General features: G+C 40.7%; 1 protein-coding gene across 1 annotated transcript in view; it reads left to right on the top strand.

Annotated features, from left to right (window-relative positions):
- The window catches only part of ANO4 (anoctamin 4), a 169,950-nt gene that overhangs the window by 129,441 nt on the left and 26,113 nt on the right, over positions 1-14,396 (top strand). The window contains exons 16-21 of the mRNA XM_023509298.1: positions 2,079-2,243; positions 8,367-8,403; positions 10,183-10,294; positions 11,328-11,385; positions 11,525-11,622; positions 13,260-13,402. Coding sequence (XP_023365066.1) covers positions 2,079-2,243; positions 8,367-8,403; positions 10,183-10,294; positions 11,328-11,385; positions 11,525-11,622; positions 13,260-13,402 — 613 coding nt within the window. The remainder of the gene's footprint in view (positions 1-2,078; positions 2,244-8,366; positions 8,404-10,182; positions 10,295-11,327; positions 11,386-11,524; positions 11,623-13,259; positions 13,403-14,396) is intronic.

The raw sequence follows: 14,396 nt of genomic DNA, 5'->3' as shown, positions 1-14,396 counted from the left end.
ACCCTAAACACTGCAGTATGAAGGGCAAGACTACAGCATGGCCAGGCAGTCTACTCCCTTTGGCCAGTGAAGAAACTTGGGGGATGAAAGGCTGGAAAGCTTGCCCACAGTCCCTGGGCTCAGACCAAGGTCCGAATCCATGCCCTTCTTCACACATCACTTTGTAAGCAACTGTGTCAGGGTTTGCCCTCTACACACACGTTTATATTTATTGTCTTGTTTTGTACATGAGACCCATACACATAGATGAAGCCTTCCCTAGTCTATAGATGGGGAGCTCAACACACAGTGCTGAAGCCACAGAGAGGACAGGTTTGCCCAAGGCCATGTTGCTAGGTAATAGCTGAGCCAGGGCTGCGATCTGTCTTCTGACTCTGAGTTCATGGGCTGTTTATCTACCTCCCTGCCACCTTTGTCTGAATCTCAGCACCGATTTTCCCTGTCTCCCAATCAACAGCTCCAGGATTAAGTTCTAAGCAGGTGTTTGTTTCTTTATTTGATGATTAATATATTATCATTATTATTTTGGCCAGTTCTAGTTTATATCCAAGCTTCTAGAGCATGTTGGCCTGAGAAGCAAGTATAAAAGAAAATTTGTACAAGACAAAGGCATACTCGTGTGAAGAAAGAAACCTCTAAGTCAGCAGAGGCCATCCGAAGGCCCTGCTTTAGGATCCAGTTTTTATAATTAAGTGGGCTGAGGTCTCTAAGATGAAAGTCACAAAACATTTTGGAGTCTCAGATTTGCATCACAGTTGGCCCTCATATTCACGAGTTCTGCATCTGTGGGTTCAACCAAACCCAGGTGGAAGAATTTAAGAAAAGAAGGAGTGGCTGTATCTGTCCTATACATATACAGACTTGTTCCCTTGTCATTCCCTAAACAATATAGTAAGAAAATCATTTCTTTAACATTCGCATTAGGCATTATAAGTAATCTAGTGATGATTTAAAGTATATGAGATGACATGCATAGGGTATGGAAATATTACACCACTTGATAAAAAGGACTTGATCATCCGTGGATTTGGGGTATTTGCAGAGGGTCCTGAATCCAATCCCTCATGAGGATGCTGAGGGATAACTCTATTTCACAGAGACAGAGATATGCTGTATTGTTCTCAAACACCAAGGCATCTTCAAGGAAAGATACTGCAGTCTGTGTGTATACTCAATTCATAAGGCACTAGGTGCCTGTCACATTGTTGGTTCATTCCACGACACCTACTGTGCATCTGTAATTATGCTAAAGAGCTACAGAAACCACCCTAAGCAAAGCATACCATCCCTGTCCTCATGGAGCTTATTTTCTAAATACAGCTATAATTTGTCAGATTATTGTCAAATCTTATATCAAATAAATTGTGAGAAATTCTAAGTAGTATCATGAAAGAAACTGTGCTTATATGGTATAGATTATAGATATGATACAACAGCAACAAATAGTCTGGGGGTCATGAGAATCTCTAATTATGAACTGGTGCTTAAGCTGAGAAGTAAAGAGGATGAATAGGGGTTAACTAGGGTGTGTGTGTGAGTGTGTGTGTACAGGAGATTGGGTGGGTAGGCCTTGGAGGAAAAGGAATTGGTCTTGAAGATCAAGGGCGCTTAGCCTGTAGAAGCAATGAGAGAAGGTGTGGGGTCCTCAGGGAGAAGAAACGGTGCATGCCCAGTGGGGCTGGATCTTTCGGGCCACAGTAAGATTTGCTTTCACCCTAGAACAGGAAACTAATAAACAATTTCAAACAGAAGAGCAGAATGATAAGATTTCCATACTAAATGTTTGTTCATCTGCTCCATCTAATATTCTTCTTTAAAAAGCGTTACCCATAGCTTGCGCAGATCCTCAATTTCAAGCAGTGTGGTTTTTCTATTTGAATAACAAAGAAAATACAGACAAGAGAAAGTATTAACCGCAAGGCCAAGTACGCATTTGACAGCAGTGTCTTGAGTCAGTACCGCCCCGCCCCTGGAGCATTATTTTTGTTTTGCATCAGAGGGTTTTCCAGAAATGTGAATCTGCTTCCTGAAACAGTCCACCAGAGTTGCTCACTGGGTCCCCTCTGTCCTCCTGCCAGATCTGCGTGGTGATTGCTGCCGTATTCGGGATCGTCATTTACCGGGTGGTGACTGTCAGCACTTTCGCTGCCTTCAAATGGGCGTTAATCAGGAACAATTCTCAGGTCGCCACCACAGGGACCGCCGTGTGCATTAACTTCTGTATCATCATGTTGCTGAACGTGGTAAGTGAGCTGCAAGGTAACTAGCCAAATGGATCAAAATCTGTGGGCTGCAAGTCATAGTTTTCTTGCTGAAGGGACCTGGCCTCAGAAAGACACTCACACAGTAGCAAAGTGCCAGGCATGGACATGCGCTCAGCTCTGAGGGTTTAAAAGGCTTGATTCAATCCAGGCTTCAGGATTTTTGCAGTATAACATTGGACAAGACACATAATCTCTCTGATCGTTAGTTCCCTTATTTGTTCAATAAGATAATGCTGTATACCCCTTGGAGAAATTCAGAGAAAGAATGTACGGTAGAACCTCTGTAAGTTGACCACCTAAGGGACTGTAACAAGCTGGTCAACATAGAGAGGTGGTCAACATAGGTCAGTACTAGGCCTACTTACTGATATATACATGAAGTGCATGCCTGGTCTGTGAAAATTAGGTCAACTTAAGGGGTTGGAGGGAGGTGGCCAACTGTGGAGGTTCTACTGCATTTAGAAGACCCCAGCTTGGAACCTGTGACATAGCTGGCTGTGTCGGTTCCTGTTTCCTTTTCCATTCTGAATGATGGGAAAGCAGGTAGTATCCAAAGCATTCCCTGAAGAAACCCCACAAGGAAACTATCAAGGTGGTATGTGTTGCCTTTGTTGATTTCCAGCCTTTTCTTTACTTGCATATTTCAGCCCAGATATCCTCCCCAAATTCCAAAGTCATATGTAAGACTGCCTACTTGACCATCTCCACCTAACTCTTTTAGCCCCCAATCCCCCACCTTACCTCCAGAATTTGCTCTTTCTAAAGCCTCCCCCATTTAGTTGTTCAGGCTAAAACCTTTGACACTCTCCTTGACTCTCTGTTTCTCTCACCATCAAATGTGACCAGAATTTGATCCTTTTTGGCACATGCCCAACTCCCACCCTGGTCCAGGCCCCTAGCATGTTTAATCTGAATTATTGCAGGGGCTTCCCACCCGGCCTCCCAGCTGTCAAGGTGAAGGCTCAGTGCAGAAGCTAGAGCTTCTCACATGGGAGTCACGCCTCTGTTCCCAAGGCAGTGGCTTTCATCTCCCTGGAGTAAACAGCCACATCTTTGTGATGGCTTCTCAGGTTCGCCTCATCTGGCCCCTATGACCTCTCTGACCTTAGCTCCTCCCCAGCTCACTCTGATTCACCTGCTCCAGCCACATTGTCCCTCAAGGGCTCTTATCCAAGGACTGTTTAGTCGCTGTTCTCTGCACCTGGAAACTTCTTTCCCCAGAGTCTGCATGGTGTGTGTCCTCCCCTCCTTCAGGTCTTGCTCAAACATTGCCTCTCTAAGAAGTGCTGCCTGGGTCCTCTCTTCACAATTCATGCCATCTGGCCATTTCCTGTCTCCTGGCCTGCTTTATTTTCCTCTGTAGCATTCATCGCCATCTAATATGCTGCATATCCTACTTAATACTTTGTGTATATCCATCATCATCATTCGAATGTTGGCCCCATAAGGACAGAACTTGTTCTCTGTTTTTGTTCTTGCTTTTTTCTGTTATTATTCCCTAGTGCCGGCAACAAGGCCTGGTCCATAAAAGTCACTCGGTAAATTGTTGTTATTTATTTATTTATTTATTTTGGAGAACAAAACATGGTAGCTGACAGGGTTGGACTTTGGGTTCAACCTGTACATAAAAATACTGATCTTGGGGTTGTAATAGGAACTAAAGCAGATAATGTATCTGGAGGGCCAAGCATAGTATTAGGTGTGGAGTAAATATTTAATTAATTCAAGTAGTTTTAATTTCCTTTATCTTAAATTGCACCTGAGATATGGGTCATAATATTGAAATGTTTGCCTCATTAGGAAAGGGCTTTCTAATGGCTAAGCAATTTAATATTCTTATCAATATAGCTTTATTTAGACTGGCATATCTAGTTCTTTAAACAATCCTGAATTCCATAAACAATCAACTCTGAGTGATTCCTGAGAGAATTCAACCTACCCAATAATAAATACTTTAGGATTCCTAGGTGAACAAGAAATCACTGAGCTAATGAAAAGAAGTCATTTAGTAGTAGTAGTATTAGAATACATAAGAACTACTTTATTATTTTAGGGGGAAAAAATGTTTCAAAATCCAGAAGTTACAAAAAAAAGGAATAAGAGCAGGTGCTGATCATTTTGATGTAATGATGGCGCCAAGCACCACTTGGCAGGTGGAGTGTGAAAGGAGATGTTTGGCACTCCCTGGATCTCCCCCATTCCCCCGCACCAGTACTCAGTGTCAATTGTGGGATTCATGTTGTGATGGAGAGTGGTCCAGGGTGAAATTAACCTAACAGGCAGAGGTGGAAGGTTCTGCGCCCAAGAAGGACGCAATGAATTAATGCCTACTGTGCTTTCATCATCTCCTTCCTCCACTGTCTTATCAACATTTAATTTATACATCTTCTTAAGAAGTAAATGTCTGTACATGAAGTGAACACGTGCCCATAGGTTTTCAGCAGGTACCAACATTGTCAGAGTAACACTTTGTTTAACCGGAATCATATATCTGGCAATCTCTTCTTTACTCCCTCAAGAAAAGAAGGAGTAAACAGACTAAAAATGAAGAAGGGAGCAAGGAAATCAGTAAAGTATGCAGCTGCTTACATTGAAAAGCCCCTACTATGTGCTGGAAGCCAAAGCACCTACTATGTGCTGGGAGACAAGCTATCAGACAGTATATGTGTTTTAATCTCACAAAGTGTTTCAGAGTAGCTAAAATGGGTGATACAGAGTAAACACACTGAAGCTAACAAATAGTATTCTTCGGAAAACCCTTATGGTTTATTTTTATTTATTTTAGATATAATGTGAGCACATTTGGTACCTTGATTTCCCAGCCATCACCATGCTCAAGTAACATAAGGTTGTGGAGGCAAGCATACTGATGAGAACAGGAAATAGCAGGCCGCTGGAAGGAGAAGTAAAGAAAACAAAAAGGCATCAGCCTTTTATGCGAGGGCCAATTGCCTCTCCCTCCTCAGCCATCTCTGATGACATCTCATCACAGCACACATATTTACACACCTGTCATGCCCTGAAGCTTCACAGATTCGATTATAAGGGGAACCAAATGGATAATAGAGTTTGAAATAGTTTTCATCAGAGTATCTAAAATAAAAATTTTAAGTCCTTAGAAAGCAAATATCAGCATAATGGATGAACAGACTTATGACTAAAATGTAGCTTTGAGCAGTTCAGTATTTTTATGTGCCCATAATATAGATGTTTTCAGCTGTCTAAATTGTTTTCAACTACTTAAAATTTTGACAATACCAATCTTACAAAATAAAATCACCAGATAGACGTTCATTACTAATACATTTTTATTCTATATAAAAAACCTTGAGAGCTAGATTGGTTTTCAGTTAATATTCTTTAGAGACTCCAGATTTTAAATAATATAATTATTAGAAATCATATATTCTGTTTCTGACTTTTTGCTAGGTTGATCCAATCCTAACTCAAGAAGCAGATCTATAAGGCATGCCTACTGTCCCTTATATGCTATGTATTTACTTGTATGTAATAAGTACTTTAAAAGTAAAATTCATATTATTTTATAAAATTTCTCTTGATCCTAACAAAATTTTATGCCTCTTATTGACTTAAGGGGTACTGACTAGTGTACATTTTATTTCATGTCTTGAAAAGTAAATATATCAATAATAGAATGAATAAAAGTAAATAGGGTGGATTTTCTTGCTACTGAGCATATTGTTTTCTGTTCTGATTCACGAGTGATGAAAGAGCATTTCTGTATGGTGGTTGCAAGGTAGATAGGCCAACAAAAGAAGGATCTTTGCAGCAGACAAAAACGTTATGATGGTCCTTTTTATCCAGCCATACCAATATATTTAGATATTTAGATCAGATATTTAATTATACTGTGAAGTGAAAACCACAAGCTTAGAAAGAAGTAAGCCAGAAAGTCTGTCTTACATCAGAACAAGATCACATACATTGATCAGGTCAACAAGATAAAATTAGAAGTACACTTAGCTTCTTTTTTTATGTATCTGTGATATCAGAAAGCTGTCTGTTACAGATCATAACAGTCAGAACTTGTGGCATCCAGTTTGGAAATTTTGGCTTTCAGCTGCTCTTATCAGAACAAGCCATTCATGGCTTCTATCTCAACTGCCCGATGAGGTAGCAGATGTTTTCTTAAAAACCACTCATCTGCAGATCCCTTAGCTGCCAGGAGCTCTTCTATACATGTGCCTTTCCTGTTGTGTCCTGTCCAAAGTCTCACTGTCATGACCCTCTTATCTTCAACGTATACATATGTAAGGTATTCACAGGTTCCACAGACCCTGACTGCATCCCCATACATTTTACCCTGTTTTTCAAAAAGTTAGTATTAATCATATGTTGACTCTTAATTTTATTCCTTTTTAAAATTTCAATGTTTTCATTGTTCATGGCCAATTAATAATGGAGTAGCGTCAGATCACAGGGTGTTTTACACAAGTGTGCGAAGTGAGGTGCTTGAACAGGTGTTTGTCAACATGAAAGATGCAGAGGATAAATCAGCTAATCAAGAATTGTCCAGTTTCCCTTCAAAGTACGAAATGACACAGCTGACCTACAATTCAGGATCTTTTAATAGCTTAAGAACCAAAAACTACATGTTGTTATCCACGGTGTGGAGAAATCTTTTGGTTCAGTAATTTACGAAATTATTGATTCAAAAACAAATTTGAAGACTTAAGATGAGGCCTTGATAATGTGACTATTCTTCATTCAGAATTGAAATTTTCATAAGGGTAATAAAGATTTGGGTGCATAAAAAAGGAATTGTTTTTTTTGAGAAAGGTTGCCTCACCAGTTAAATCTAATTTTCATTAATAATACCATCACTAAATAATTTTAATATTAAAGTGAATTTGAAATATTAAAATGTGTTTGATTAGAACATCAGTTCTAATCTGTGGCTTACCAGGTTTTTATTTTTATGATCAAATGGGTATGATTAGTCTATATCACAGGGTTTCTTACTGAGAATTACACCTGTCTCCTTTAACATGCGGCTCTACCAGTCTGAGGTTCCTGTGCATAAGATTCGATCCTATGGTCATTACTGAAAGTTTGGAGCTATACAATCTGAGTATGTTACCTATCTCAGACAGAAGAACTCTCAGATAAAGGAATTCAAAAATTAAGAAAAACTTTAAGGTCAGTGAGTGCAATATCCTTCCCACCTACATATAGGCAAAGCAGTGGTGTAAGGAACAGGTGAGGTAACCTGCCCAAGTCCTGGGTGGTAAAGTTATAATTCCAGCCTAGGGAATTTTAAATGATGCATTTTCACTATTTAATCTAAAATTGTTTTAATTTTCATACTGCTCAACTCTATTAAACTAGTTTTCATTTCCTTTTCATTTATCATCTTTCATTTTAGACGGAGCACTTTGCTCTTTCTCTCAATGTATGGCCTCTGCTAGGGAATCTTCGAGAGCTCGATTTGCCTAAGCTATGCCTTCTGCACCTCTGAAGATACAGACACATGCACACACACACACACACACATGCACACAGATGCATGCGTGCACATACACACACCCCTTTAATTCCAGCAAGACTGTTCTTTTACCAAATGGCTAGGTGAGTTAAGGATATGTGAGCTAAGGATGTGTCCAGTGCAGTAATTAAAAAGCAGGGTATCATAAGCTCTGGGGGATCCCAATAGCATTTAATCACTTCATGTTTACGAATGCTGTAATATGGAACTTCCAGCAATCAGTAAACCACAGGATCACAGAATCTTTTCATCAAAAGTGGTCTTAGAGATTTTACAGTCAGGATGCCAGGGCACAGTTGTATTGTGGCTTGCCCTGCATTACCTAGAAAGCTGATAACTCGTGGCAGCTGGTCTTATCACCACAGAATTATTCATCTCGAAATAAGAAGTGAGATTTTAAAAATAATTAAATGGGACCCTGTACGTTTCTTTCTTGTCCTAAAAGGGCACAATTATTCACAATGTTTTCGTTGTTTGAGCAATGGATGGTTAGTGAAATTATTTTCACTGATAATTTGATGACCTATTTCCTTTGTAGTCATAGACTTTAGAACATCTACAGTTCATCTGTTATATGTATGAAATCTATTTTACAGCTCTATGAAAAAGTTGCACTGCTTCTGACAAATTTAGGTAAGTGGAATTATTTTTTTTATTTCATGATAACATTACTGTGGACCAGAAAGTATGTTTCAAAGCTTTCTTTGTAAAACACTGCTGAAAAAAAAAATCCTTTGTTTTAAATTGTATAGAACAATTTTTTCTTTATCCTCATCAGAACATTTTAAATATGTCTAGTAATTGGAAGAGCTCTTCTTTTTCCTTTTTTCTTTTTTTGTTTTGTTTTGTTTTGTTTTCTTTTCTTTTCTTTTTTAGACAGAGTCTCACTTTGTCATCCTGCATAGAGTGCCATGGTGTCACAACTCACAGCAACCTCCAACTCCTAGGTTCAACTGATCCTCTTGCCTCAGCCTCCCCAGCAGCTAGGACTACAGGGACTTGCCATAATTCTCGGCTATTTTTTCCATTTTTTAGTAGACATGGGGTCTCGCTCTTGCTCAGGCTGATCTCAAACTCCCGAACTTAAGCAATCCACCTGCCTCAGTTTCCAACAGTGCTAGGGTGTGAGTCACCACGCCTGGTGCTTTTCTATCTAATGCTTTAAAACATGTCACAAACATTATATGTCATTAACTAGTGTAATTAAGTTTTTCTTGGTTCACAAAAACATAATTTCAAATAAGTACATATGTATAAAGTGTCCAGAATCATTTAGATAAGGGATCATTTGCTATTGCCTATAATTTTAATATGTTAAAATTTTAAATGTACCAAATTTTCAGCCAGGCAGAGTGGCACATGTCTGTAATCACAGCTACTTGGGAGTGTTAGGCAGGAAGATGTTTTGAGCCCAGGAGTTCGAGACCAGCCTCAGTGGTACAGTGAGAACCTGCTTCAAAAAATAATAATAATAATAATATTACACTTTTAATGGTGTAAAAAATCACAGACAAGTATGATTTGTAGACTAGAAACTTTGTGACACAAATATAGACAGGTAAGCCATCACTGACATTTGTAGAAATAAACATTCATCTGGGTAAGTCACCCCCAAAAATATTTCTCTGGCTCTATAAAGCACCAAAATAACCTGATAGCTAGCAATAAGTTATATATTAATCACTTTTGTCAAGACAAAGAAATTGTCCCAATTTTATTAACAAGGTATTGGCCCTTGTGCTCTATGCAGTCTGAGAAAATTACAGGTTCCTACATATAAATTGCTTTAATGCATTCCATGTGTAGCTTGTCCGAGGGGGAGGGCGGAAACCACAAGTGTTTTTATTTATAATAATCACTGTGATAAGAGATACTGTTTATCGACCCTTTCTATGTGCCAGATACAGAGCTAGCATTTTACCTTATCTCTTTTAATGGCACTGAAATCTTTCATCACCATCACTTCTTGCCTAAAAAGATAGAAAGAGGCCTGTGTCCATGGACAAGGGAGCTGCCCATGTCTAGTGGCAACGTGGTGCAGACTGGCAAAGATACCAGAGGAGATTCAGTCCTGGCCCATCCATCGGTGGGACAGTCACCATGGGTGGGGCAGAAACCAAGAGGAAAAGGCAAGGCTGTTGCAGAGAGCCGGGACTGGGAATGAGCTCCCTTCAGCCTGGCTGCCTCTGCTAGTGAAGCACTCGGTATGTTCAGTAGCCACTTCTCACCAGGTCCTTGTTGGGGCTGGTCCATGAACCTGAGGATCCTAGGGAAGGTCCATTCCAGCTCTGGCCATCACATGCCAAACTAGACTCTCCTGCAGCAGTCTTTGCCCCACCCCGTGCCTAGGGAGAGGGAGCTGAGAAGGGGTCAGATTCAGTCTCTCAACCGCTGCTCCCCTTTTGTCCACAGAACAGCCTCGCACAGAGTCCGAGTGGGAGAACAGCTTCACCTTGAAAATGTTTCTTTTTCAGTTTGTCAATCTGAACAGCTCCACATTTTACATCGCGTTCTTCCTCGGAAGGTAAGTGCCCGCCCCCATTCTCACCTCCCAAGGGCAAGGACAGAATGCTCAGAGGTCACTGGACAGGGCAGTAGAGAAGCCTCCCTCCTCTAGGGTGATTTATACAAAGTGTAAAAAGGGAAGATCATCTTCTTCCCAAATCTCAAACCACCTCACATTCCAGGGACAATAGTCTCCACTTGAAAGTGCCTGTGTGGAGGAAGATAGTTTGCATGTGTGAATCATGCCTTGAAAACTCTGGCCTCTGTGTGCACCTGAATCCGGGCCCCAGACCTGAGAGCAGGTGTCTCTGGCCTCTGTGTACACCTGAATCCGGGCCCTGGACCTGATAGCAGGTGGCTCTGGCCTTCTGTGTACACCTGAATCCGGGCCCCGGACCTGAGAGCTGGTGGCATGAGGGGGAGGTGGCTGCAGCATGTCCTGGCTCCCTGACTTCAGAGAAGAAGGAAAGATATCCCAGCAGGGAGGGGGCAGAAACCTCCTCCGGATCTTAGAGGATGCCAGGCAACTTTTAAACCCAGCAGTTATGAGGATATGGGAAGGCGTCCATGGCTTGCGGTAATGTCGCGTGGATTCCATTGGATCCAGAAGTGTTTCTGAGGAGGTGGGAAACTAGGAAGGGTCAGGTACAGGGTTTTGGTGAGATAGATCCAGCAGTCTCTCCTTGGTTTCAATCTAGCACAAAATTCTGGTCAAATAGTTTAACAGTCTGTTGAAAAGACAGCCTTGCTACTGTACAGAAAAGATCAAATGTATGTAAACCCAGAAGCAAAACTGCTGCTTCCCCCAGCCGGAGCTCTTGATATTCACAGCACGCAGCACACGCTGGCCTCTGTGGTCAGCAGCTGGCCACAAAGGCCAGAAGAGAAATGTCCTCTGGAGAACTGCAGAAGCTGTTGGAGGGCTTCCTAATTCCCTTAGACCTAATACTTAGGGTACCAGTAATCCACACGGAAAGATACGTTAAGCTGAATATGCTATAAAGCTTAGACCTACCGAATGCTAATGGCTTATGTTTCTCTGTGTGTTGAAGATTTACAGGACACCCAGGTGCCTACTTGAGGCTGATAAACAGGTGGAGACTAGAAGAGGTCTGTATTCTACCATTATTCCTTGTTTCCTAAATATACTTGCATTAAACACTTCGGGCAACTCTGGGTAGACTAGACACCTGACGCCCTTTCTTCCTGTCCACTGATTCTGGAATTTCTGTGTTTGCTTATCTTGCAGTGCCACCCTAGCGGATGCCTTATTGATCTCTGTATGCAAATGGGTATTATAATGGTGCTAAAGCAGACCTGGAATAATTTCATGGAACTTGGCTACCCGTAAGTACCCTGGAGTCAGGAATCGAGAGGCAGCATTGGTCAGTGTTGGCTTTTCTAGGTGTGGCAAGTAAGATAAGCAATGCAGACGTGTGTGTATCTGGAACTGGGAGTTCACATTTAGACGTTCAAAGGCAGTGTTGAAAATAACAACCATCGGCTCTTTTGGAAGATTTAGTGCAATTCACATGAATGAAAGTGAGGAATTCTTTGAGAAGTCTCTGTGGGCCCCTAAATATTAGACACTTACCTGCAAGCTGCTTTAAGTGATGCCTGTGACCCTTTGGGCTTCAGCATTCAAGTCCCTAGCTGCCTATGACATTTTAACTATACCTTCATTCCCTTATCTCTGTGATAACTCATGAATGGTAATTTTTTTTAACTACCTTAAATTTATACTACACTGAAAAAGAACTTAATGGAAAGAAGTTGAGGGTTTCAAATAAGAAACAGAAGTCAGCAAATTTTTACCAGTTGACAACAATGAGCAAAAAACTCACACCACATTTATAAGGATAACCTTGAATTCTGCTGTGTTTGCTAGGTTCTGGTCAGTTCAGTTTTCTGGGGGATGTAAATCAGCAACACTTCTATTTCTGCTTTAATTCCACACCCATCGGTTTCAGTGTCAGCTCAGCGCCTCTCCAGAGACAGAGAGAACGCCATGTTCAGGGGGGCCACTCAGCCAGAACCATCAGCTGCAACTTCATTCACTTCAGAAAGACTTTTCTTAGCTCCCTGTCAGAACCCAAGCCAGTAATTTTCTATTCTTAGATTATATTTAGAAATCTTATTCCAGGTGTATTAACATTCCCTATAAAACTGAGGGGGGGGTTTAAAAGAAAAAAGGTATAAACCAAAATCAAAATGTCCTGGACATAAAGGGAACTATGGACATAGAGCAAAATTGTGAAGTAGCTAGGGTTTATCTTCCAGACTCATCCCTTTTTTTCTTTTGTTACACACATGCTTGTTTTGGTATTTCTTCTCCTGGATACCTTCAACCCTTTCCTTGGCCTCTGCAGAACACAGACCTCCCTCTCTGCATTTTCTCCCACTTTCCTGTATTATAAAGTCCACTTCTGAACACCGCCAGGGGTTAATGTGCTAACTTACCAATGCACAGCGCATCTTGCTTGGCGTCAGAGCCCCTGTGAACACAAGCCAAAAGCAAATAAGTGCAGTTGTGGGCCTGCAGACGTCCACATGCCAAGAGAGATAGCATTCGGAGGACCCCTGAAGTCAAAAGATGCAGGTCAGCACTCACATAATAAATTGCTCAAGGGTCTTAAATTGAGCCATGTAAGCCAAATCTTTCTCTCCTCAGATGTCTGGGTGACGCTTTTGTACCAGGGGATCAGTTCATAGATATTCTCAGTCCTCTATTCAACCCTGCTAGGCAGTGCCCAGCATGAGACAATTTCATGAATGATTAAAATAAATTAACCAACCTTTCTATTTACTTGCAAGTAGAAATGGTTGGAAATACGGACTCCACTGTTATTTTCTGCCTAACCCAAGGCTTTATTTTCTTGACTTTTTCTGTCCTGAATTTTTCCAAATTACAATTCGATAGTCTTACTCTCTCTTATTACTTAAAACAGTTCCATTTTTTATAAGACATTGATCTTGTTGTGCAGGTTAATTCAGAATTGGTGGACTAGAAGAAAAGTACGACAGGAACATGGGCCTGAAAGGAAAATAATTTTCCCACAGTGGGAAAAGGACTATAACCTTCAGCCGATGAATGCCTACGGACTCTTCGATGAATACTTAGAAATGAGTATGGAAATATTCTACTCTATCCTATAAATTGTAAATGTCAATTGTAGATCTGTGGCTACAGTCGACTAAATGTACATTAGCATCATGGCCTTCTGTGTGTAGGGATTTCTGAGTAAAACCCAGAGGAAGCAGAATCTTGCTTAATCTATGCAGCACTTGACGTTTAAGGAATCAGATTTCTCTAGAATCAAACCAAAGCAGTTTCTCTTAGCATGTATCTAAGGCTTTGGGAACAAATTACCTGGGTTCACATCCCAACCGTATCACTTATTAACTGCAAAATCTTGGGCGGTTAACATCTCTCTCTGTCTCAGTTTCCTCATCCTGAAAGTAGGAATAATAACAGCAGTAACGACATGGTAGAATCTTTGGGTGGATTCAAACAGGGGTGGGGAACCTGTGGCCTTCTGATTTCAAGATTGTCCTTCATTAATCACCAAAGGAAGCAAGAAAAGCTTCATCTTTTTCTGCTGAACCCCTTTCGATAAAAAGATGTGTTCTGTAAAATTTGGATTCAGTCAAAAGGTCACACTCAACGACTTAGAAGGCCACATGTTCCCTTAAGGCCATGGGTTACCTGCCCTTGGCTGGCTCACGGTGTGTACTTGGTACTTATTACTATATCATTATCATTATTCTCTTATTCTTCTCATCTCCTGGGGGAGGGCTAATAAAATCCCTTAGCAGATGTATTGAGTGTGTATGTGTTTGTGTGTGTGTGTGTGTATATATATATATATAATGTTTAAATTCTATTAATATAGAGGTAGAAGTGGGGTCAAGGGCAAGAAAGATACATTACTTCTGAAGAAAACAATTCTTTCTGGGAAAATCTTGAAATTAAAGGAGTATGGAATAGAAACTTATTGTTTCTTAGATTGCTCATGTTCTAAGCATCTACTGATATCTTTAGAATTTCAGTTACAGAAAGGCAAGATGATAGAACTTGATGAAGAAATCAATTTGGGCATTAAAAATAAACTTAATGGCTC

This window comes from Otolemur garnettii, unplaced genomic scaffold (assembly GCF_000181295.1).
Source record: "Otolemur garnettii isolate 467f Iridium unplaced genomic scaffold, OtoGar3 scaffold00007, whole genome shotgun sequence".
NCBI lineage: Eukaryota > Metazoa > Chordata > Mammalia > Primates > Galagidae > Otolemur > Otolemur garnettii.
This window is presented reverse-complemented; position numbering and strand designations above follow the sequence as displayed.